Source organism: Salvelinus alpinus, chromosome 9, assembly GCF_045679555.1.
Source record: "Salvelinus alpinus chromosome 9, SLU_Salpinus.1, whole genome shotgun sequence".
NCBI classification, from domain to species: domain Eukaryota; kingdom Metazoa; phylum Chordata; class Actinopteri; order Salmoniformes; family Salmonidae; genus Salvelinus; species Salvelinus alpinus.
In genome coordinates this window covers 33,877,922-33,902,662 of record NC_092094.1, presented here as the reverse complement: position 1 = coordinate 33,902,662, position 24,741 = coordinate 33,877,922, and the positions used below count along the sequence as shown (strand labels likewise).

Below are 24,741 nucleotides of genomic sequence, written 5' to 3'. Positions count from 1 at the left end.
GAGGCACTCCACTACCTATTGTTCCTGCAGTGATGATTCACCATCTTCATCGAATGTTTTCATAATTTATCTAAAGATAATCGTCAAGAAACCTACCAGTAAGCTATGCAAATCAGGGAGCCAAATAAATGTCTCAAACACAGATTCGATAGGCTACACTGACAAGACGAGTCGCTCACTTTAGCGTCACTGTTTTAAAACAATTTTTTAGAGTCACTGTCTGGCAAGTCCCGTCATCCTAGGAAAGGAAACCTGGGAAATAATTTGGTTTACTTGTCCGGATGCGATACCATGGACATAGTGTAACCACGTTGCATGATTTATGAATGGCGAAGGGATATGGGAGATCGACTTTATCCAGCCAGTTCGACAGCTTTTATAAAACTAGTCAACACTTGCTGTTTAGTTGTCAAAGCACAGTAAATAGCCTACTATGCTCCAAGACTCCGAGGCTAGCTACGTGAAACACGTGATTATGCCAGAAATATTAGGCTAAATCGTGGATTTTGACTCATCGTTACCGCTTACATTACATGGGACATACAAATTCACCAGCATCTGCTCTCTCCCGTGTATAGAAATTCGACTGCAACCAACCCCAGCACACAAAAATTATACAGGGAGGCGGGATAGACAGCAGACTGCGTTTCTCTGTCATCGCTCGCTTTGTGACTGACAGGTGTCTATCCTATCAATAGATCGCTAGAAGATGCATATCGTTCATTCCAGCAGGAGAGGGCTCGACTGACTAGTGAATTTAAACTTTTAAATATAGAGTAGCCTAGTTAATATGAAGTGGAAAATGAATCTGTAATCGGTTGATTAGCCGACAGCCTAGGGTTGGGCGATATGGCCTAAAAATCATATCTACATTTTGTTCAAACTTATGTGCGATTCACGATATACATTTCGATTTTGTGTATGTTCTCTAAATAAGCGTTGTACAATTAAAGGTAAAATACACAGCATTTCAAACAGTCAGCAATAATCTAATGAATTCAGGGCTTGTGAAGTTATACCTAGGCTAAATATAAGCCTTCCACAACCACAAGACCCACTAATAAGTGTATTTATTTCATCCACATATTTTAACCTGCTTTTTTGTTGTAATAGTCACAGATCTGGCTTTCAAGTCTGTCTATGAAAATGCCCTTTTTGTTACACACTTAACTAGAACCATGCATAATGCACATTCACTAATAAATGACTAACTTCTTGTAGCAGGCATTAGGCTATAGAAAATAACACAGGTCTCATTAACAATCTCAAGTCCACATGCTCGATTAGCCAGCTAATCTTTATATTTCAAGTTTAGCCAACTTGGATCTATTTGCTAGCTAACGAGGTTGAACAGGTGAATTGTTATGAACACACCCTTCTGTCTGTCTCCAACTGTTTGAAAAGCATGTTAGCCTGTCCACTTTGGTCAGATGTTGAAATCAAGTGGCCTACCTTATTTATCAGAATGAGAACGAGTTTCCAATTCCTTATATAAAATGGTGTGTTATGCTTTATTGCACATTTATAAACAGACTAGACAGCTAGTATAACAGTCTGGCTAAAATGCTGCTAGCGGTATGTGGTACCCCAATCCCGTGTACGACAACCTGAGCATTCATTTTACAGAATCAATGTTCATTGATACTCTCGTTTTGCTAGTGTCTGCTCTACGTGGAATTTGAGTAGTTGAGACATAAAACGGGTATGGTTAGAAAAGTTAACTTCTCTATTACAGTAAACTAATGTCTCAATGTGTTTTGGTGTGAGAGACAGGGTAGGGTCCTGGTGTGTGTAAACCATAGAGGAAGTGGTGAAGAGAGAGGATTCACGTTCGCTAAAATCCGTCCGAAATAAGCCCAATGCATTTCTATGGGTTTATTTTGGACCTAAGCTTGTCGCCTGTCTTCCCACCTTTGGGACAAAGAATCACATTGTTAGGGCGGATACAAGCATATTTTCATTATATACAGATCTCTGGTGTAAATGGGGAGGTGCATACAGCACAGAAGGAGTGAAAAAGATGAGACCAAAAATACAACACGTGAACAAGCGGACATAACAAAAAATAACAAAATCTTGATTCTTGCGATACAGGCATTTGGAATATTGTGCAAAGACATTCTTTTTAATTAATCAAATCGATAATCGCCCAGCTCTACGACAGCCGCCGCTAATGGATATATAGAGGTGTGTGTATATATATATATATATGTGTGTGTGTGTGTGTGTGTGTGTGTATGTATGTATGTATGTATGTATGTATGTATATATATATATATATATATATATACACACGCATACATACATCTGTGTGAGAGAAAGAGAGAGACAAGACATCGATCGATCACCTGTTCTGGGCATCTGTTTTCTCTAACTTCTCCTGCAGCTGGATCCAGTCGATGAGAGCTTTAAAGTCCCGCACATAGTTGTCCAACATCATCAGCACCTCCTAAATAAGGACAAACACCTTTCAGACAGACGGGGGCATCTCAGTGTATCCATCATCAATCACACAAACATCCATGCCCATAGGGGGCGCAGGGGTACTTGCCCACTCAGATTTGTCCAATATTTTTTTCTCTTCTGTAACACTACTAGCCACTTGTCAATTGTATGAAGTATGCTTTAGCTAGCCCAGACAAGTTCCCAATCTCCCAACCTCATAACTAGCCTAGCTACCAAGAAGCCATTTCAGGCTGTTAATCAGGTTAGAGTAGCTAGATTAACCATGTTAGCTGGCATGGTTCATAGGTTTTAGAAAAGCAAGGAATAACTAAATGTACTGAATAAAACTTACATTCCTTTAAATCTTTTACCCAGATTTTAGCAGATGCAAAGAAGCATATTTAGATTCTTTAAAAAAAGAACCACCAGTCAGGAGGATAACGACAGCTCAAGAGGTATGCTTAGATATGCAGAAAAATATACGTTTAATAAAATGTTACATAGATTTTTTTTTACATAGAATTAACAATACGATTATAGCTCTAGATAGCAGGAAAAAGCTGTTTCATGTGTTTGAAAAATTCTCCAACTTACGGACGGGGGCTCCACCCCCCAGCCATCCTTACGTACCTTGTGTCCCTTAAGATTTTTTAGATGCTTGATGCCCTGCAATCATCCACATATAATATCAGTACAATGAGAAACTACTTTGTTTTAGAGATTATGATTTGAAATTCAGTTCAGACTATTCAGTGTGGTCTTGTAATAGGTTAACTTTGGAAACAGCCATAGTAAGGGAGAAGTGGCACAGATCTCTGCACCCTGTGTATTGTCTCTATTTGTGGAGAATCTCAGAGGCTCTATCCAGCTCCAAATCTCACAGCACTCTGGGGCTCCAGTAACCCAAACGCCCCCTGCACCTCTATAACACAGAGGAGTGGGAATCTGGGCCAGGCCCAGTCACAGTCAGTGGAGCACATCTCACCCACACAAACAGGTAAGAGGCCCTTCTATTCAGCCCATGACAAAGGAAGACAAAAACATCTCAGTAAAAATACTTCTCCCTGCACCACTGATCCACCACAAGATGTGGGGCTGAAATTATCAATGAAATTACCAGAGGGGCCAAGACAAATTTAATTGGCTTGTAATCATTTCTTGCTACTGGCACAGGGAGAGTCCGGTGACGCCACCTATTGTTCATCTGATACACAATCTCACTCTACCCACTGTTCATTTCCCATCCTCTGTGAAGGTGGCTATCGAAATACAAAATCTTAGAACTCAGTCAAACTGGTAGGCTACACAAGAGTCATATTTCTTTAATTATTATAGGTCATCTGAAATGGTCAAAAAAACAATAAATCACAATGTATGTGCACTAACCTACTTGTTAGAGACGAGGTTCATGTTTGTTTATCACAGAGAGGACATAGTAAGTTGTGAAGGCTAGAGCCAGTCCTCTCCTCCGCCCAGCACTCTAGTGAAACCGACAGAGAGGGGACATACTGGCTTGTGAAGACCATTGCCCATCTGTCCCCTCCTCAGCAGTCAGCCCAGGCAGAGCTGTGGTGATTGATGGGGAGTATGGGAGGGAGTGGTAATTGAGAGTAAAGCTTCACAGTGCTTTTAGTTAATAGAGAAGTCAGCCCAGTGAAAGATGTGTCCAGCAGCAGGCCTGCTGATTAGAGCTAGTTAACAGCCCTAGCCAGGCCCTCTGCTGCTGGTTTCATTTGATAATGAAGGCTGCAACAGCTGAGGACAGAGGGAGGCACTGCCTGCTGTGACACTGCGTGAAGGCACTGAAAACCATGTTTCACGACACAAACCAACACACTTGCCGACAAATACTACTCACCTAAGTAGAAGTACTTAAGATTTCCTGAGAACTGCATAAAGGTTTAAACCTGCTAGAGGTCATATGAAGCCTGATGAACAGTAAAAACATGGTCATTTCAGTAACAATGAAATGCTAAAAACATTTATTAGAGTGAAATTTCATCCAATTTCACTTTTAGTTTCTGACAATATATTGTGTGCCAAATCATGTTTGTTTTTGCCTTGAAGCTTCCTCAATGTCATAATTTATGATGCTGTAGATCCCTTCTACTGTAGCTCTCCTCCCCTTCATGGTAGCATAGTATGATGTGGCATAAATCAGGGCCCAGACAGAACAAATGGTTTATAAGAAATAACTAATTAGACCTGGGGGCTGTGGGTTAAAGAGATGTGGGCGTTATTAATATACAAGCATAAATCAGATCGCTGCATGGGCTGGCTCTCCTGGCTGGGGCTGGAGGGTCCCACACAGGAGGAGCCAGTGTTGATGAAGGAAGGGCTGAACTGTATCTGTTGGTCTGTTAGTCTCATTCAAACAACAGAAGCACACAATCAAACTCTCCCCACAGTTCTAAATGTCTAAACTAGTCTATAGGCCTGAGAACAAAGTGATGTCACATCACCAGGCCAGCGCTATGTGCCTGTGGGTGGCAGAGCGCAGTGGGCCTGTTTGTGTTTGTGCGAGAGCACAAAGTGCAGATTTACACCACTCCAGGGGATTGTGGCCGGGTGGTATCAGAGCACTCTGCTTCCCCTCCAGCTAATTCAATCATTTATTAGAGAGTCAGTCAGTCCATTAGGGCCAGGCTGAGGCTGGCTGGGTGGGAGTCGTGGGACTGACGGGGATATGAGCCCAGCCCATTAGACTTCACTGGGGTGAGAACACAACACAGCAGCCAGACTACATCTCACACAGCCCCACTGTCAGCATGGAGACCACAGGCAGGGGCAGTGTGTTCCAGCACTGACCACACGCAGTCACCACAACCATGCTCAGCATAATGCAGCATGGCAGACTCATCAATACAGCAGAGCAGAGCCAGATCAACATGGCAGGACAGCCCCGAAGCAGTATTACACTACTGGCCCTGCCTAGTAAACAAGGGCTTTAGTGTGCTGCTGGAGTGACACTCAACAACATACCATGCCTGGTGTACACCACTGATAACAGTTGAGATTATTTCCAAAACGCTATATCCACCAATATTTCACATTTGTGTTTTTTCATCAGAAATGATTGCTTATGGGGCTACCTTCATGTGTGTGTAAAATAAGATATTTTATTCATAGATTTTAGATGTGTATGAAAATGTGTTATTTTGCAAAATGCTATATATCCATTGTTTAGCTGGAATGGAATGTTTGTATCCTCTATATTTGACTGTGATATGCGGTTGTCTCACCGAGCCATCTTAAGATGAATGCACTTACTGTAATTCACTCTGGATAAGAGCATCTGCTAAATGAAACAAATGTAAAATGGAAATATTTTACATATAGATCTCATATTGTATTGAATTATATATATTTTTCTTTATATTGATGTATCATTTGTACATTTCTTTATAATAAAGGTAGTTATTTGTTAAGTTTGACTGTAAAACCTAGCAGTACTACTACGTTCTCAGAGTGAGGAGGATATATAGAATTTTGCAAAAAAAACACATTTTCATACACATCTAAAATCTATGAATAAAATATCTTATTTTACACACACATGAAGGTAGCCATATGTGTGTCTCTGAAATGAAGCCATCAAGTGATAGATTTTAAACAATTACATTGAACAACCCCAGGTCATGATTAGAGAGTGAAAAGACACCAATCTATTTCATTATTTATTTTTGTACTCTTTTAACAATAAAAGCTAATTCACCAATATTCCTGAAAATGGATGTATAGTGTTTTGGAATGAAACTCAGTTGTAAGCAGCAACAATTTCATAACAAATCCCAATATCCTTATTGTGTGCTATCAGTAGCCTATCCTTTCAGTTTTTCAGTTCACATTCATTGTTGTCCCAAACAGAGACTCCGGCATGGCTTCCCTTCCAGTCGGCCAGCCCAGCCTCCATTCCAAGCCCACTAGCACAACCCTAGAAAACCACACGCCACAAATCCACACTGTTTACACCAGGTCATCAACATCCACCCCCTCCAGCCAGACCCAGGAGAGTGCCTTGTGATAATTCTTTCACCAGCAAGCCTTCAAAGGCCCCTCTGACACTAACCAGAGAACAACAGGAATGTGAGAGGGGGAGAACCTCCGTTATCAACTCAATATCTCCCTCTAGTGTTGATGAAGATCTGCAGTGCCTTCAACTACTTATATTTATCGTCTGTGAGCTTGTTGAGAAGGACCCTGTTGAAGTAGCTAGAGTTAAAATATGACAGGAGGTGTTGGGTGACAGTCTGTTGGGTCCCTACCTTGCACTCCACCACACTCTGGTCAGATTCACAGGTGACATAGATCTCGTCCACGGCCCGCCGCAGATTGTCGAAGAGGAAGGCCCAGTATCGTGCTCGCAGGTCCACCTTGCGCGGCTGCCTGGCTTTGGAGGGGCTCTTCTCTGCTCCCTTTTCAAGCAAGGCCCCGGCTGTACTCTTGCTGTCCAGTCCTGCATTCTGTGGAGACAGCAGGAGGGGAGATTTAAGACAAATAATAGGATGCAACTACATCTACAATGCCCTCTAGTGGTAAAGGTGAATAAATAGCAGTGAGCAAACCATTTCACACATCTTTATTTTTTACTACGGTTTTTTATAAAAGGGTGGCAAAATTTGAATATGTGGGCTAATATTGGCCTCTATCCCCATTAGTTTAAGAGTTGACGATGTGTTATGCACACCTGTTTCTTATTCCTGTGCAGACCAGAGTTGATCCGCTGGTTCCTCAAATGGGTGTTGGTATGAGTTTTGGACTTCCCTGTGAAACATAAAAATAAAAACATTTAGTTCTGAAATACACACATGGCTTTTACATTGATCTGGTCACCCTTTGTTTTGTCAAAGATAGAATATGGCCTGAGGGAGGAACTAAACATAAAAGTGCAGAACCTCACACACACCTTACATAACACAGGCCTGTAACAAGCCCTGCAAGAGAAAAACACTCTCTCAAGCTGTTCTCTGCCCAACATTGTCAGAGTAGGGAAAAGGTTTTTACTTTGGCAAAATGCCCAAATACTGTGGAAAAACAACCCTGTTACAATGAAAAAGCTGTGAGCAAGAGCAGGTTATTGGTATCACAGATTAAACATCTTTCTTCTTTATTGTAGTTACCCATTGCAGAACCTATCCAGCCGGTTATGAAATATTCTGCCTTTGTTCATTCAAAGGATTAACTGGGTTAATTGATGCATGTTCCTAATCATAATCAATCGTGTTTATTAAAAGCGGGCAAACTGATTGTTTTCCGTCAATCAATTAAAACAACCCCCACTTTTCTGCCTAGTCAGTGGATGTGAAGCTCATTAAATCAGAGTCATATTGATATTTTTAAACTAATGAACTGACACACATTATCAGTGTACATCTTAACACCAGTTTAACTTAATAGTTGGAATCCCTAATGCAACGTTGCATACCGTCTCAAGTATAGAAATATCAGAGGGCAGGCAATCTCTAATCTATCTACTGTAGTCGTCTCAGTGAAGGGTAGTATAGATGTGGGGCCAATCGAAAGAACAACAGAGGTGAATTTGAGGATGTAATTTTGTTATAGTAGATGTTGTATTACAGCTTAGAGCAGTGTCTGGACTTGTGACTTTTCCTCACCCCAATGCCCTGATTCATGCACTATAAAAGTCAACATCAGCTCCTGCCACTGGAGGTGAACATTGGAGTTTGCCCATCCAACCAATTCTATACCCACCAAGATAACAAAATATATCTGGCGAAAAACACTGTGTACATTAAGACAGTCATTAATCTGACATAGTATTGAAAGCCCCATTTTAGCATGTGAGTGTGCCTGTGTGCATTTTGACATCACTGACCTTCCTCCTCTTTGTTCTCTAGAGGAACACTCCAGGCAATGAGATTTCTAGCAGCACGGCCCTCCTCTGCAACAATCTTCCGCACCTTGTCATGGCTGTTTGAGCGCTGAAAGGATGCCTGCAGACAAAATGGGGATCACGTCAAATGGTACCAAATACCAAAACGTAACTACACATGGGCAAGTTTATAACACTGACAACAAGCTGTTGATAAAAGCTGGTGCTCTGTACGGCAGATGGAAATGTTTATGCAGCAGGGTTGGCCTACATATAGACTAGGCTACACTAGAGAATGTGCACAAATGTTTTATGGCCATCTGAGGAGACCTGTCCCAAACTGGACAGATAAAGCATGTGAAGTTTTGAAAAGCACAATGGGGTTCTTCACACCAGCATGTTCTGTTATGCTGCTTGGTAACAGGAGGACATGTACACATAAGTCTCTAGGTTATGGGTTTTAATCAGAATGGGGCATCAAATGCCTTATAATACATAAATGCAGAGTACTGTGTTTAATAGAGATGTCTCTGAACTCTGGGTCCTGGCACCTCATGTAGCATTGAGTTAGTCATGTCAAAAATCTCTTGTTCACTCCTTGCTGGCTCTCGCCCCCTCTTTTCCCCTCTCTCACACGCACATGCTTATGTGCACACACACACACACACATGCATGCATACAAACAGATATGCACAGACAGACATCACAACATGGTCTAGAGGATCCCATGCATAAATACCAAAAGAAAATCAGCTTTATAAGCAGTGAGTCCCACTTCGCAATGCCAATTAAAGACTGCTGTTTCCATCTATTGAGAAAGCCTGGCATCTAGGTTTATGTTCTCCATAACCACAAAATAAATTAGTTTTTTGACACTAGCTAGGTTTCCATCCAATTGACAAGATTTTCATGCAAATATTCTAAAATCCACATAAAGAAAATATTTACATTCCCCCACCGTTGGAGTGATTTCACCAAACTGACGTCTTGCGTATAAAAATCTGTGTGTCAAATCAAATTTTACTGGTCGCATACACGTTTAGCAGATGTTATTGCGGGTGTAGCGAAATGCTTACATTCCCAGTGCCAACAGTGAAAATTATACTTATCTAAAAGTAACTTCTATTGCCATTGCCAATATGTAAAAATAGCCCACATAAAGCCAAAAATAACAAAAAACATTGCAGCCAACAGGTAGAAAATATCATGAGGAATATAAATATCCTATAAATCCCATTGGCTGTGCATGGCCTGTCTGCAAGGAACTTGAAACATTGTATCAAGTATTGGATTAACTTGGTCCAGCCTGAAGCTAGTAAACTTGCAACACTGTATAACATATTCTGGGTCCTCAGAGTTTCCCAGGTCAGTGAGCTCTGGACAGACAGACTCAGCTGTAAGGATAAGAAATAAATCAGGTAGGCCTATTTTATTTAGTTCCCACCGGATCAGAGCATGACATTTCACCTTTCATGCTGAGTGGTAATCGAAAGGGAGAGAGCTGTAAAGATTTATTTAAATAGGCTACGTTGAGGAACTATTGTCATTCTCAATGGATGTAAAAACAGACTTTGTTTACTTGCTGTTCGAGAAGAAGGAAAAATTACTTTGAGAAGCTCCACAGTGATGGTGAGTTAAGACAATCATAAATCGGAGGGCCTGTTGTCCAGACCTCTGGCAGTCTCTATGGGGGTGCCACAGGGTTCAATTCTCGGGCCGACTCTCTTCTCTGTATACATCAATGATGTCGCTCTTGCTGCTGGTGATTCTCTGATCCACCTCTACGCAGACGACACCATTCTGTATATCTCTGGCCCTTCTTTGGACACTGTGTTAACTAACCTCCAGACAAGCTTCAATACCATACAACTCTCCATCTGTGGCCTCCAACTGCTCTTAAATGCAAGTAAAACTAAATGCATGCTCGTCAACCAATCGCTGCCCGCACCTGCCCGCATCACTACTCTGGACGGTTCTGACTTTGTAATTGTCCACATATTCTAATACCTAGGTGTCTGGTTACTGTAAACTCTCCTTCCAGGTTGGGGATGTATAGAATGTATGTAAACTCTCCTTCCATATAATGGGATGTATAGAATGTATGTAAACTCTCCTTCCAGGTTGGGGATGTATAGAATGTATGTAAACTCTCCTTCCATATAATGGGATGTATAGACTGCCGCGTAGAGTAGGCCAGAAGATTAAACTGAAAAATCTAACCTCTATCAAATAAAAAGATGGCGGAGCCGCAAAAGTACTTCTGTGCAAGGGTGTTTATTTACATAGTGAATCCGGAAGAGAAACAACAGTACTGCCATCAAAAGTATACATTATGGGACAGCTAAAAACAATGCTGCCCCATCAACAGCTCAATCCAAAATGGTCGCCCCTTTGAACTGAGAGGCGCTCCTTTTGTAGGGGAAGCCCCTCCCATCAGAACATACCAAACACTAATTAATGAAGCCATTACCATCATCAAAGCCTACATTTTCCACTCAGCTAAACATTAATTATATACATTGCACCTTTGTAATCAGTTTCTCATGATACAATATAACACATTTACAAAATCCCATCACTACTGACATGGTGTCCTCCAATACGCCCATTCACATGAACGAGCCATTCGGGACAGTCACTACAAAGCTAGCTCGATTGCCATAGCTCTGGTCCTTATCCCAGCCCGGTTGCCATAGCTCTGATCCTTATCCCAGCCCAGTTGCCATAGCTCTGATCCTTATCCCAGCCCGGTTGCCATAGCTCTGGTCCTTATCCCAGCTCGATTGCCATAGCTCTGGTCCTTATCCCAGCTCGATTGCCATAGCTCTGGTCCTTATCCCAGCCCGATTGCCATAGCTCTGGTCCTTATCCCAGCTCGATTACCATAGCTCTGGTCCTTATCCCAGCTCGATTACCATAGCTCTGGTCTTTATCCCAGCCCGATTGCCATAGCTCTGGTCCTTATCCCAGCCCGATTACCATAGCTCTGGTCTTTATCCCAGCATACCCGGAAGCTACAGAGACGGAGAAGAGGAACAGAACCAAACAGCGCGCTCATCCATAACATTGATAAGTACAATAAATGTTTCTCAACTTAAACATGAATGCTTGTCTGTTTATACCATAACAAACTGTTACTAACGGGAGGTAAGAATAAAGTTTGTAATGTATGTACTAAGATAGCGAAGTTAACTTGTGTCGACACACAAGTTAACGTAGCAGGGAGGGGGCGATGAGTGTGTGCGTGTGTTAGTATACCAAACACTGCCCGCGGCCAGTGATGGACTTTTCCGTCACAGACATTATGGACAGTATGGGGATAGAATACATAGTATATCTGAAGAAGACATAGGATAGAACAGTACATGTAAAGCAATAGTTGAATAGGATGGACTTGACTAGAATACACTATATACAGTGGGGAGAACAAGTATTTGATACACTGCCTATTTTGCAGGTTTTCCTACTTACAAAGCATGTAGAGGTCTGTAAGTTTTATCATAGGTACACTTCAACTGTGAGAGACGGAATCTAAAACAAAAATCCAGAAAATCACATTGTATGATTTTTAAGTAATTAATTTGCATTTTATTGCTTGACATTAGTATTTGATACATCAGCAAAGCAGAACTTAATATTTGATACAGAAACCTTTGTTTGCAATTACAGAAATCATAAGTTTCCTGTAGTTCTTGACTAGGTTTGCATACACTGCAGCAGGGATTTTGGCCCACTCCTCCATACAGACCTTCTCCAGATCCTTCAGGTTTCGGGGCTGTCGCTGGGCAATACGGACTTTCAGCTCCCAATAGATTTTCTATTGGGTTCAGGTCTGGAGACTGGCTAGGCCATTCCAGGACCTTGAGATGCTTCTTACGGAGCCACTCCTTAGTTGCCCTGGCTGTGTGTTTCGGGTCATTGTCATGCTGGAAGACCCAGCCACGACCCATATTCAATGTTCTTACTGAGGGAAGGAGGTTGTTGGCCAAGATCTCGCGATACATGGCCCCATCCATCCTCCCCTCAATACGGTGCAGTCGTCCTGTCCCCTTTGCAGAAAAGCATCCCCAAATAATGATGTTTCCACCTCCATGCTTCACGGTTGGGATGATGTTCTTGGGGTTGTACTCATCCTTCTTCTTCCTCCAAACACGGCGAGTGGAGTTTAGACCAAAAAGCGCTATTTTTGTCTCATCAGACCACATGACCTTCTCCCATTCCTCCTCTGGATCATCCAGATGGTCATTGGCAAACTTCAGACGGGCCTGGACATGCACTTGCTTGAGCAGGGGGACCTTGCGTGCGCTGCAGGATTTTAATCCATGACGGCGTAGTGTGTTACTAATGGTTTTCTTTGAGACTGTGGTCCCAGCTCTCTTCAGGTCATTGACCAGGTCTTGCCGTGTAGTTCTGGGCTGATCCCTCACCTTCCTCATGATCATTTATGCCCCACGAGGTGAGATCTTGCATGGAGCCCCGTGACCGAAGTGAATGACCGTCATCTTGAACTTCTTCCATTTTCTAATAAATGCGCCAACAGTTGTTGCCTTCTCACCAAGCTGCTTGCCTATTGTCCTGTAGCCCATCCCAGCCTTGTGCAGGTCTACAATTTTATCCCCGATGTCCTTACACAGCTCTCTGGTCTTGGCCATTGTGGAGAGGTTGGAGTCTGTTTGATTGAGTGTGTGGACAGGTGTCTTTTATACAGGTAACGAGTTCAAACAGGTGCAGTTAATACAGGTAATGAGTGGAGAACAGGAGGGCTTCTTAAAGAAAAACTAACAGGTCTGTGAGAGCCGGAATTCTTACTGGTTGGTAGGTGATCAAATACTTATGTCATGTAATAAAATGCAAATTAATTACTTAAAAATCATACTATGTGATTTTCTGGATTTTTGTTTTAGATTCCGTCTCTCACAGTTGAAGTGTACCTATGATACAAATTACAGACCTCTACATGCTTTGTAAGTAGGAAAACCTGCAAAATCGGCAGTGTATCAAATACTTGTTCTCCCCACTGTACATATGAAGTGGGTAACAGTATGTAAACATTATTAAAGTGACCAGTGTTCCATGTCTATGCAGTAGCCTCTAAGGAGCAGGGATGAGTAAAAGGGTGGTAGCCGGTTCGTGACAGCAACTACGGTCAGACCAAGATTTTGTATTTTTTTAAATTGCAGCTGCAGTTTTAAAAACAGCCCATTACTCAAATATCGTTGCTTTAAAAATCAGTGCACACAAGAACTCTCTCTCGCAGTCTTTTTCACTCCAATTCAATTAGCATCCAAATAGATAATCCTGTTCTCGATGTATACAGTGCATTCGGAAAGTATTCAGAACCCTTGACTTTTTCCACATTGTTACGTCACAGCCTTATTCTAAAATAGATTAAATTGTTTCCCCCCCCCTCAATCTACACAAAATACCCCATAATGACAAAGCAAAAACAGGTTTAGAAATCTTTGCAAATGTATTAATAACTGAAATATTACATTTACATAAGTATTCAGACCCATTACTCAGTACTTTGTTGAAGCACCTTTGGCAGAGATTATAGCCTCGAGTCTTCTTGGGTATGACGCTACAAGCTTGGTACACCTGTACTTGGGAAGTTTCTGCCATTCTTCTCTGCAGATCCTGTCAAGCTCCGTCAGGTTGGATGGGGAGCGTCGTTGCGTTGCACAGCTATTTTTCAGGTCTCTCCAGATTGTGTTCGATCGGGTTCATGTCCGGGCTCTGGCTGGGCCACTCTCTTGGCTGTGTGCTTTGGGTCGTTTTCCTGTTGGAAGGTGAACCTTCACCCCAGTTTGAGGTCCTGAGCGCTCTGGAGCAGGTTTTCATCAAGGATCTCTGTACTTTGCGCTGTTCATCTTTCTCTCGATCCTGACTAGTCACCCAGTCCCTGCCGCTGAAAAACATCCCCACAGCATGAAGCTGCCACCACCATGCTTCACCGTAGGGATGGTGCCAGGTTTCCTCCATATGTGATGCTTGGCATTCAGGTCAAAAAGTTCAGTAAGACCAGAGAATCTTGTTTCTCGTGGTCAGAGTCTTAAGGTGCCTTTTGGCAAACTCCAGGAGGGCTGTCATGTGCCTTTTACTGAGGAGTGGCTTCCGTCTGGTCACTCTACCATAAAGGCCTGATTGGTGGAGTGCTACAGGAGGAACTCTGGAGCTCTGTCAAGTGACCATTGCGTAATTGGTGACCTCCTTGACCAAGGCCCTTCTCCCCCGATTGCTCGGTTTGGCCGGGCGGCCAGCTTTAGGAAGACTCTTGGTGGTTTCTAACTTCTTCCAATTAAGAATGAATGGAGGCCACTGTGGTCTTGGGAACCTTCAATGCTGCAGACATTTTTTGGTACCCCTCCCTAGATATATGCCGGCACAATGCTGTCTCGGAGCGCTACGGACAATTCCTTGGACCTCATGGCTTGGTTCTTGCTCTGACATGCACTGTCAACTGTGGGAACTTATATAGACAGGTGTGTGCCTTTCCAAATAATGTCCAATGAATTGAATTTACCAAAGGTGTACTCCAGTTGTAGAAACATCTCAAAGATGATCAACGGAACCAGGATGAAGCGGAGCTCAATTTCGAGTCTCATAGCAAAATGTCTGAAACATCATTTACATCAACAAATTATTGGTAATACATTTTTCAAAAAATGTCTAAAAACATGTTTTCGCTTTGTCATTATGGGGAAGTGTGTGTAGGTTAATGAGAATTTAAAAAGTGGTCTAAATACTTTCTGAATGCACTGTATGTATTGGATAACGGCACAATTGTTTGGGCTTTTTGGGCATGGGCTCATTAAAAATGTCTAATGTAGGGCTCATCAGGCTCAGGTAGCGTCAGGCTTGAATTTTCAATCAAAGCTCTAATCAAATACAGACATAGCATTATAAAGCATATAAATAGGCCTATCCACGGTTTGGTTTGTTTTAATCGTCACAGTGGGAACAACATCTGTACACTTCCTGAGGAATTCAGTCACCGTGTCAGTATATATGTCAATGTTATTATCAGAGGCAAGCCGGAACAAGTCCCAGTCCACGTGTTCAAAACAATCTTGAAGTGTGGATTCCGATTGGTCACACCAGCGTTGAATAGTCCTTAGTATGGGTAATCCCTGTTTGAGTTTCTGCCTTTAGGAAAGGAGGTGCAAAATGTCATGATCTGATTTGCCAAAGGGAGGTTGGGGGAGGGCCTTCCCGGAAGGGAGAGTAACATTATGCAAGAGTTTTTGAAGCGCAAGTACTGCAGGTGATGTGTTGATAGAACTTTGGTAGAGTTTTCCTCAGATTTGCCTTAATCTCCAGCTATAATAAATGTGGCCTCAGGATATGCAGTTTCCATTTTGTACAAGGTGCCATTTCCTCGAGAGCTGTCATGGTATCGGCTTGAGGGGGAATATACACGGCTGTGACGATAACCGAAGAAAATTCTCTAGGGAGGTAATTTGGCCATCATTTGATTGTGAGGTATTCTAGATCGTGTAAACAAAAGGACTTGAGTTCCTGTACATTACCACAATCACACCATTAGTAGTTAATCATGAAACATAGACCTCTGCCTTTCTTCTTCCCGGAGAGCTCTTCATTCACACAAAATGTACTTTCACTTAAGTTTTCATGTACCGAATACAAATCTAATGTTCAATGTGTTTCCATCGCATTTTCATCAGAAGAATAATGATCAAAACTGCATAAAAGTTATTGGGTTAAGTTTAGTTGCAGAGGTTAAAACTTCTTAGGGATCAATTTGACAACATCCAGTGAAATTGCAGAGCGCCAAATTCAAATTAAATTCTATAAATATTTAACTTTCATGAAATCACAAGTGTAATACATCAAAATAAAGCTTAACTTGTTAATCCAGTCGCTGTGTCAGATTTCAAAAAGGCTTTACGAAGAAATCAAACCATGCGATTATCTGAGGACAGCACCCAGCACACAAACACATGAAAATCAGATTTCAACCAGGCAGGTGCGCGACAAAAGTCAGAAATAGCGATATAATATATGCCTTACCTTTGAAGATCTTCTTCTGTTGGCACTCCAAAATGTCCCAGAAACATCACAAATTGTGCTTTTGTTCGATAATGTCCTTCTTTATGTCCCAAAAATGGCAATTTATTTGGCGCGTTTTGACTCAGAAATACACCGGCTTCAACTCGCCCAAAATGCCTACAAAGTATCTAATAAGTTACCTGTAAACTTGGTCCAAACAACGTTCCTAATCCAACCTTAGGTACCCTAAAACGTAAATAATCCATAAAATACTGTGTTCAATACCAGATAAAAACAACGTGAAGCGCGTTCCGGGTCACACGCACCAAAAGACTTGAGTCCATTTGAATGACACATGGAAAGAACAGGACTACTTCTTCATTTTTCAAAAGAAAAACATCAACCAATTTCTAGACTGTTGACATCTAATGGAAGCCATAGGAACTGCAACCAGATTCCTATTAAAAAGGGCTTCCCAAAGAAAATTAATGTAAAACAGATTGACCTCAACAAAAACAAAATCCCTGGATGGATTGTGCTCAGGGTTTCGCTTGCCAAATCAGTTCTGTTATACTCAGACATTATTCAAACAGTTTTAGAAACTTCAGAGTGTTTTCTATCCAAATCTACTAATAATATGCATATCCTAGCTTCTGGACCTGAGTAGCAGGCAGTTTACTTTGGGCACGCTTTTCATCCGGACGTCAAAATACCGCCCCCTATCCGAAAGAAGACTTTCTGGTAGATGTTGTCTAAGGTATTAGAAATACATAACACGATAATGTTGAAGTAAAGACCCCTGCCAACTAATAAACACTTTTATATTTGGTTTTGGATAAATGATTTGCCTTCTGTAAACATTGCCTTGTGCCTTGTAATTTTGTTACCAAAACCCCACATCTTTAAGATATTGAGGCAGGATAATGAAAGTTCACTCTAGTAACAAGTAAAAGTAGACCTACCAATTATTGTTTTTACTGATATAGTTTGTTTATGAATAATTTAGTTATTAAAACTCACAATTTTGTTATGAAAATCGGCAACAGAATTACAAAAAATTCTTGCAGAATTCTTGCAATTTAATAAAATGGGAAATAATAGTTACCAACCAGAGCTGGGTCAACTGCTACTGTCCTCCCTTCCACTGGCATACTTATGTTCAGCTGAAAAAATGTCCCCCTCTTTCTGTCGTATAGTGGTTAAATCAAGAATGTTTTCAGTCTGGACAACCCCCTCACTCTCTGCCGCTCTCTCTCCAGTTAATGTCACTTCTCCTGGGTCTTACTGAAACCTACCATGACACCTACACCCTACCCTCTTTCCATTTACTGTAACATGCATCCTCACCCACTGAGCACCGACCAACACCAGACGTCAATGGACGTTGAAAAGTAGTTGAAATTTGGTCAGTACTCCCTGTCGGACCAAATCTGAACCAATCATAGACGTCTGTGTTTCACAAGTTTGGAAAGCACAGAACATTATGTACTGTACTAAACATTTCTACTTTACTGTGCTGTACTCTACTGTGATGTACAAACTTGTGAAACAGACGTGATTGTTTCAGATATTGTCTGGTCTGGATCAAACAAATGTTGTCTTGTTTGGGGGCGAAGCTTATTACAATAATAGCCAGTGTGTAGAATAATACGCAAAGAAGGATATTGCATATTTCTAAATTTGTGTAGCTTTTCAAGATACATCACCATGAAAGCTCCACAAGCTCCTCTGTCCTCCACTCGTTACCTGTATTAATGGCACCTGTTTGAACTTGTTATCAGTATAAAAGACCTGTCCACAACCTCAAACAGTCACACTCCAAACTCCACTATGGCCAAGACCAAAGAGCTGTCAAAGGACACCAGAAACAAAATTGTAGACCTGCACCAGGCTGGGAAGACTGAATCTGCAATAGGTAAGCAGCTTGGTTTGAAGAAATCAACTGTGGGAGCAATTATTAGGAAATGGAAGACATACAAGACCACTGATAATCTCCCTCGATCTGGGGCTCCACGCAAGATCTCACCCCGTGGGGTCAAAATGATCACAAGAACGGTGAGCAAAAATCCCAGAACCACACGGGGGGACCTAGTGAATGACCTGCAGAGAGCTGGGACCAAAGTAACAAAGCCTACCATCAGTAACACACTACGCCGCCAGGGACTCAAATCCTGCAGTGCCAGACGTGTCCCCCTGCTTAAGCCAGTACATGTCCAGGCCCGTCTGAAGTTTGCTAGAGAGAATTTGGATGATCCAGAAGAAGATTGGGAGAATGTCATATGGTCAGATGAAACCAAAATATAAAATTTTGGTAAAAACTCAACTCGTCGTGTTTGGAGGACAAAGAATTCTGAGTTGCATCAAAAGAACACCATACCTACTGTGAAGCATGGGGGTGGAAACATCATGCTTTGGGGCTGTTTTTCTGCAAAGGGACCAGGACGACTGATCCGTGTAAAGGAAAGAATGAATGGGGCCATGTATCGTGAGATTTTGAGTGAAAACCTCCTTCCATCAGCAAGGGCATTGAAGATGAAACGTGGCTGGGTCTTTCAGCATGACAATGATCCCAAACACACCGCCCGGGCAACGAAGGAGTGGCTTCGTAAGAAGCATTTCAAGGTCCTGGAGTGGCCTAGCCAGTCTCCAGATCTCAACCCCATAGAAAATCTTTGCTCTAGAGGAGCAAAGACATCACTGCTCTAGAGGAGATCTGCATGGAGGAATGGGCCAAAATACCAGCAACAGTGTGTGAAAACCTTGTGAAGACTTACAGAAAACGTTTGACCTCTGTCATTGCCAACAAAGGGTATATAACAAAGTATTGAGATAAACTTTTGTTATTGACCAAATACTTATTTTCCACCATAATTTGCAAATAAATTCATAAAAAATCCTACAATGTGATTTTCTGGATTTTCTTTTCTCATTTTGTCTGTCATAGTTGAAGTGTACTATGATGAAAATTACAGGCCTCTCTCATCTTTTTAAGTGGGAGAACTTGCACAATTGGTGGCTGACTAAATACTTTTTTGCCCCACTGTATATTTCATATACTACTCCACCAAAAGTATGTGGACAACTGCTTGAACATCTCATTCCAAAATGATGGGCATTAATATGGAGTGGGTCCCCCCTTTTCTGCTATAACAGCCTCCACTCTTCTGGGGCTTTCCACTAGATGTTGGAACTTTGCTGCGGGGACTTTGCTGCGTCCATTCAGCCACGAGAGCATTATTTAGGTCGGAAACGGATGTTGGGCGATTAAGGCCTGGGTCGCAGTCGGCATTCCAATTTATCCCAAAGGTGTTCGATGGGGTGGAGGTCATGGCTCTGTCCAGGCCAGTCAAGTTCTTCCACATCGATCTTGACAAACCGTTTCTGTATGGATTTCGCTTTGTGCACAGGGGCATTGTCATGCTGAAAAGGAAAAGGACCTTCACCAAACTGTTGCCACAAAGTTGGAAGCACAGAATGGTCTACAATATCATTGTATGCTGTAGCGTAGTAATTTCCCTTCACTGGAACTAAGGGGCCTAGCCCAAATCATGAAAAAACATCCCCAGACCATTATCCATCCACCAAAATGTACACTATGCATTGGGGCACTTAGCGTTGTCTACCGTATCAAAAACTTTGGCCAAGTCAATAAAAATAGCAGCACAATATTGCTTAGAATCAAGGGCAATGGTGACATCATTGAGGACCTTTAAGGTTGCAGTGAAACATCCATAACCTGAGTGGAAACCAGATTGCATACCTGAGAGAATACTATAGACATCAAGAAAGCCAGTCAGTTGATTATTGACAAGTTTTTCCAACACTTTTGATAAACAGGGCAAAACAGAAACAGGCCAATAATAGTTAGGATCAGCTTGATCTCCCACTTTAAATAAAGGATGAACCATGGCTGCCTTCCAAGCAGTGGGAACCTCCCCAGAAAGGAGAGAGGTTATAAAAGGTTGGAGATAGGCTTGGTGATGATAGGGGCAGCAACCTTAAAGAAGACAGGGTCTAAACCATCTGACTCAGATGTTTTTTGGGGGGTCAAGTTTAAGGAGCTCCTTTAGCACCTCGGACTCAGTGACTGCCTGCAGGGAGAAACTTTGTAGCGGGGAAGGATAAAAAGGAAAGGTGATAGTCGCATTAGAAGGGATGGGAGATGAGGAAATGTTGGACAGGCAAGGAGGCATGGCTGAGTCAAATAGGATTCCTGACTTAATGAGGTGGTGATTAAAGAGCTCAGCCATGTGCTTCTTGTCAGTAACAACCACAACATCAAGGGACATGGGCAGCTGTGAAGAGGGTTTATTCTCCAGGTCTTTAACCGTTTTCCAGAACTTCCTCGGGTTAGGACCCACAGAGAGAGAACTGCTCCTTAAAGTAACTAACTTTGGCCTTCCGGATAGCCTGAGTGCACTTCTTTCTCATTTGCCTGAACGAGAGCCAGTCAGCCTGAGTATGCGTGTGCCGAGCCTTTTGCCAAATACAATTCTTGAGGTGGAGTAACTCTGCCAGATCACAGTCGAACCGGGGACTGAACCTGTTTATAATTCTCATTTATGGGGGGGGGGGGGTGTGTGTGTTTGTTAATAACACTGAAAATATCCAAAAAGAAGGTCTAAGCCTTCTTTTTGGGGATCAAGCTGATTCTATACCATTTTACAGAGGTCAGTTCATGAAGGAAGGCTTTCTCATTAAAGTTTTTTAGCAAGCGTCTATGACAAATCAGGACAGGTCGTTTCACTGAGCACCCATTACGAACACAGGCTGTAAAACAGTGATAGCTAAGGTCATTACAGAAAACACCAGACTGATAGCTATTAGGATTATTTGTGAGGATAACATCAAGGAGAGTAGCCTTTTGTGTGTGTTTGGAGTCATACATTGTGGGATTGGTAATAATCTGAGAAAGATTTAGGGAGCCATATTGCTTTAGGACTTGGTCAGGTGGTTTAAGCATGTCCCAGTTTAGGTCACCTAGCAGGACAAATTCAGACTTAGTGTAAGGGGCCAGGAGAGAGCTTATGGCAGGTAGGGTACAGGCCTGTGCTGATGGAGGACGATAGCACCCAGCAACAGTCAACAAAGAGTTATTTGAAAGTTGAATGCTTAAAAAAAGCAATACAAATTGTTTGAGGACAGACTTGGTGGAGACAACCGAGCACTGAAGGTGATCCTTGGTAGACTGCCACTCCCCCACCTTTGGAAGATCCGTTTTGCCAAAAAAGGTTATAACCAGAAAGGTTAACATCAGTATTCAACCATGTCTCAGTAATGACCAACACATCTGGATTGGAGGTGTGAACCCACACTTTCAATTCATCCATTTTAGGTAATAAGCTTCTAGTGTTAACGTCAGGGTTCGAAAATAAAACACCCGCCAAGCGACAAATGCAGATAGATTTTCCATTTGACGAGTAAATCTCAGAAGGCTATCCGACACACTGGCGGGTAAATGTTTGTACCAAAATAGTAAAGTAATAAAATATTTGGCATGATGGCTCGGAGGAAATTACTCTTGTTTGCTAGCCACAGACCGTCTCTAGTGCGCCTAGATTCGCGGCACTGTTTACCGTACGGGACATCAGCTACTCGACATCACTCACTTGCCACGGGTCTGCTGCTAGCTACCGTTCATTAAATAGCTGTTATGTGGCAGCGTTTAACCATGTGTATGTGACAAATAAAATTTGATTTGGTTTACCTGGAATAAGCCAACCTTTGAAACGAAAACCCACCGACGAAAAGGAGGACTAATCACATAAAAAAAAGAATGTTTTGTGAGAAATGGAGGTTTGGAGATAAAGGAGTTTGAAGAGGCTGGCTACAGTATGATGCTGAGGCTGTGGTGATGAGTTGTTCTGTGTGTCGCCAGTATGGTGAAGATAAAAGCAGAAACAACTAATTTGTCATCGGAAATAAAACAATGAAGCTGGAGAACATTCGTGACCATGAACACAGCAAGTGTCACATTGCCTACGTGTCTGTGTCCCGGGCTCAATCGGAGCCTCTCCTCTTGACCCCCTCTGTGACGGCGCTAATGGCAATGTCAGAGCAGTACAGCACGAAGATACTGTTTAGGACTCTACATGCCATTGGCAAGAAGGCGAGACCACTTCGACTTCGAGTGGATGTGCGAGTAAGTGAAAATGTTGTTACTCTTGTAGCTAGACTATTACTTTTGTAGCTAGTTTTTTCAAGTCTATTTAACAGACGTGGTCCAGTAGTCGGTTATTTCTCAGCTCTTGATAAGCTTGGGTTCTTCTCAAAATAGTGTATAAATACAATAAAATGATAGGCCTACTGATGCTGACATGGATCTCCATGCTTTCCTATGGCTCTGTAACATTCTATTTTAATGTTTGTCTCCAGATGCCGTTTAGATTTTAAAGCATTGTGACACAATTTACTTTACCAGCCTTATAGTATTGATCCTTAAGTAAACAAAGGGTAGAAGGCAAATTTAGCACAATCAAGTGCCAGCTATATTGGATAACCTGATTGTATATTTAATTATTGAATTAATTAGATTTTTGCATTTTGGATAAAAAAAAATTAAAAAGGTTATCGCTGTGGGCTCAACATATAGAAATGAGAAGCAGGCCAAAGAGTTTATAAACCATATTGCAGAGGTGGAGAGAAACAACAACAGAGAGAATCTGAAAAACCCTACATTTCTCTCCATTATGTCAGATGGCTCCACAGACAGGTCTGTGAAAGAGGAGGAGTTAGTTTATGTCAGATTCTGTCACAAGGGCAAGATCGAGTCAAAGTTTTTTGGCATCAAGTTGGTGAAGAAGGCAGACATGGCACACATAAGCAACGCCATCAGTGCCATCATGGAGGGAGTGTGTGATGAGTGCGTGAGCAAGTTGGTCGCTCTGGGAACAGATGGAGTTGCTGTGATGACCGGAGCCAAGAATGGTGTGGTCAGCCGGCTGAAGGGGGACAGGGCATACAGACAGGGCATACATCAAATCGGCATCCACAGTATGGCACACCGCCTTGAACTGACCTTTTCTGATGCCATCCGGTCCAATGTGAAGTTTCAGAAACTAGAAGACCTCCTCAGTGGACTCTACACCTACCACACCAGTCCACTGAACAGGGCAAACCTGGTAAACAGCTTTCAGGCTCTTGGGCACACACCACTGGTGCCCACCAGAATTGGCAGTACCCGATGGGTAGGACACCTATTGCTTGCACTGGACCACTTCCTGTGATGTTAACAGGGGCTTGTCTAGATTGCTATGCTAAGTACTCCAAAAGTCATCATGTCCAGTAAACGACAACAAACACGGTTGCAATCTTTGTTCTTTATGCATTTCAGATTCAATCTGCTGATGCCTAAAATGTTTAGCAGGCCAAGGCCAGGAAATACTGCAGTACTGCGAGGGAGGCTGTTGTTATCCGCTTCTGTGGCTTCCTGCATGACACACAACACACCTGAGCAAAATGTTTATAGTTTGAGAATTAAAACTGCATTATGCCTGTTGTAATGTATACAATTATTCTAGATTTTGGTGACACTGAACTGGAAACCCTGGTGGACCATTTCAAGCCTGTCCTGGAGACCTCTGGCATCCATGTTGAAAGGATCCCTGACCAGTGGACTGTCCTGAAGGTGCTGATGTACCAAGAGCCTCAGTCCCTGCAGAAGATGTCCTGGTTCCATGTCAACAGGAGCCATCAGCATTCCTGCCCTGACTTGCTGGGATTGGTTGACCTGGTCCTGTTCTTCTCTGCCACCACAGCTGAATGTGAAAGAGGTTTTAATACAGGTGAAAACTGATTGGCGGTCCAACCTAAAGTCTGATACACTGTCAGACCTCATGGTCCAGCTGTCCTCTCCAGAGATCAGGGAGTATGATCTGATAAAAGCTGTGATGCTGTGGCACCAGGACTCTGGCAGGAGGCCAGACTTCATGGACCATGCAAAGAGGGTGATTGCGGTAGAGAGTGAGGAGTCTGATGAGGTTTAAGTTGATTCAAATTATTATTAAGCATCTGATAGGTTTACAAAACCTTTAAATGTACTTTTATGTTTGATCCTTAATTACATTTAATAGCAAATACTTCAGTAGAATTTTGAGTTCAAGACTTATTCTGTTGTATTCAAGCTGGGAAATTAAATCTAGCCACAGCCAAAATGAACCAGCATGTGATAAGTCTCTATTTACCTGTATTTTATCAGGGTATTTCTACTCAAAGCAAAGGATTTGTAGACCTGCTTCCCCTTTATATCAGTAGAGCACCAGTTCTATGTCCACTGCACTTCTCATAACTATCTTACCATTGCTGTTGCCCTGTTTTGACTTCTATGTACTCTTATTCATTGTATCTGACCGGTTTTGTTCATTTCATTGTGTGCCCACTGTTTGGCATTTTTGCACTCTATAGAGCACTTTTGGTCAACTACAGTTGTTTTTAAATGTGCTCTACAAATAAAT

General features: G+C 42.2%; 1 protein-coding gene across 6 annotated transcripts in view; it reads right to left on the bottom strand.

Moving 5' to 3' along the window:
• Positions 1–24,741, bottom strand: part of scaper (S-phase cyclin A-associated protein in the ER) — a 141,050-nt gene that overhangs the window by 98,787 nt on the left and 17,522 nt on the right. For 4 of the 6 annotated variants that reach the window (XM_071416898.1, XM_071416899.1, XM_071416904.1 and 1 more), the window contains exons 2-6: positions 8,282–8,399; positions 7,133–7,209; positions 6,711–6,908; positions 3,076–3,111; positions 2,349–2,449 (exon numbers count right to left, since the gene is read on the bottom strand). In XM_071416898.1, coding sequence (XP_071272999.1) covers positions 2,349–2,449; positions 3,076–3,111; positions 6,711–6,908; positions 7,133–7,209; positions 8,282–8,399 — 530 coding nt within the window. The remainder of the gene's footprint in view (positions 1–2,348; positions 2,450–3,075; positions 3,112–6,710; positions 6,909–7,132; positions 7,210–8,281; positions 8,400–24,741) is intronic. The other 2 variants (XM_071416900.1, XM_071416901.1) reach the window with 1 other exon arrangement.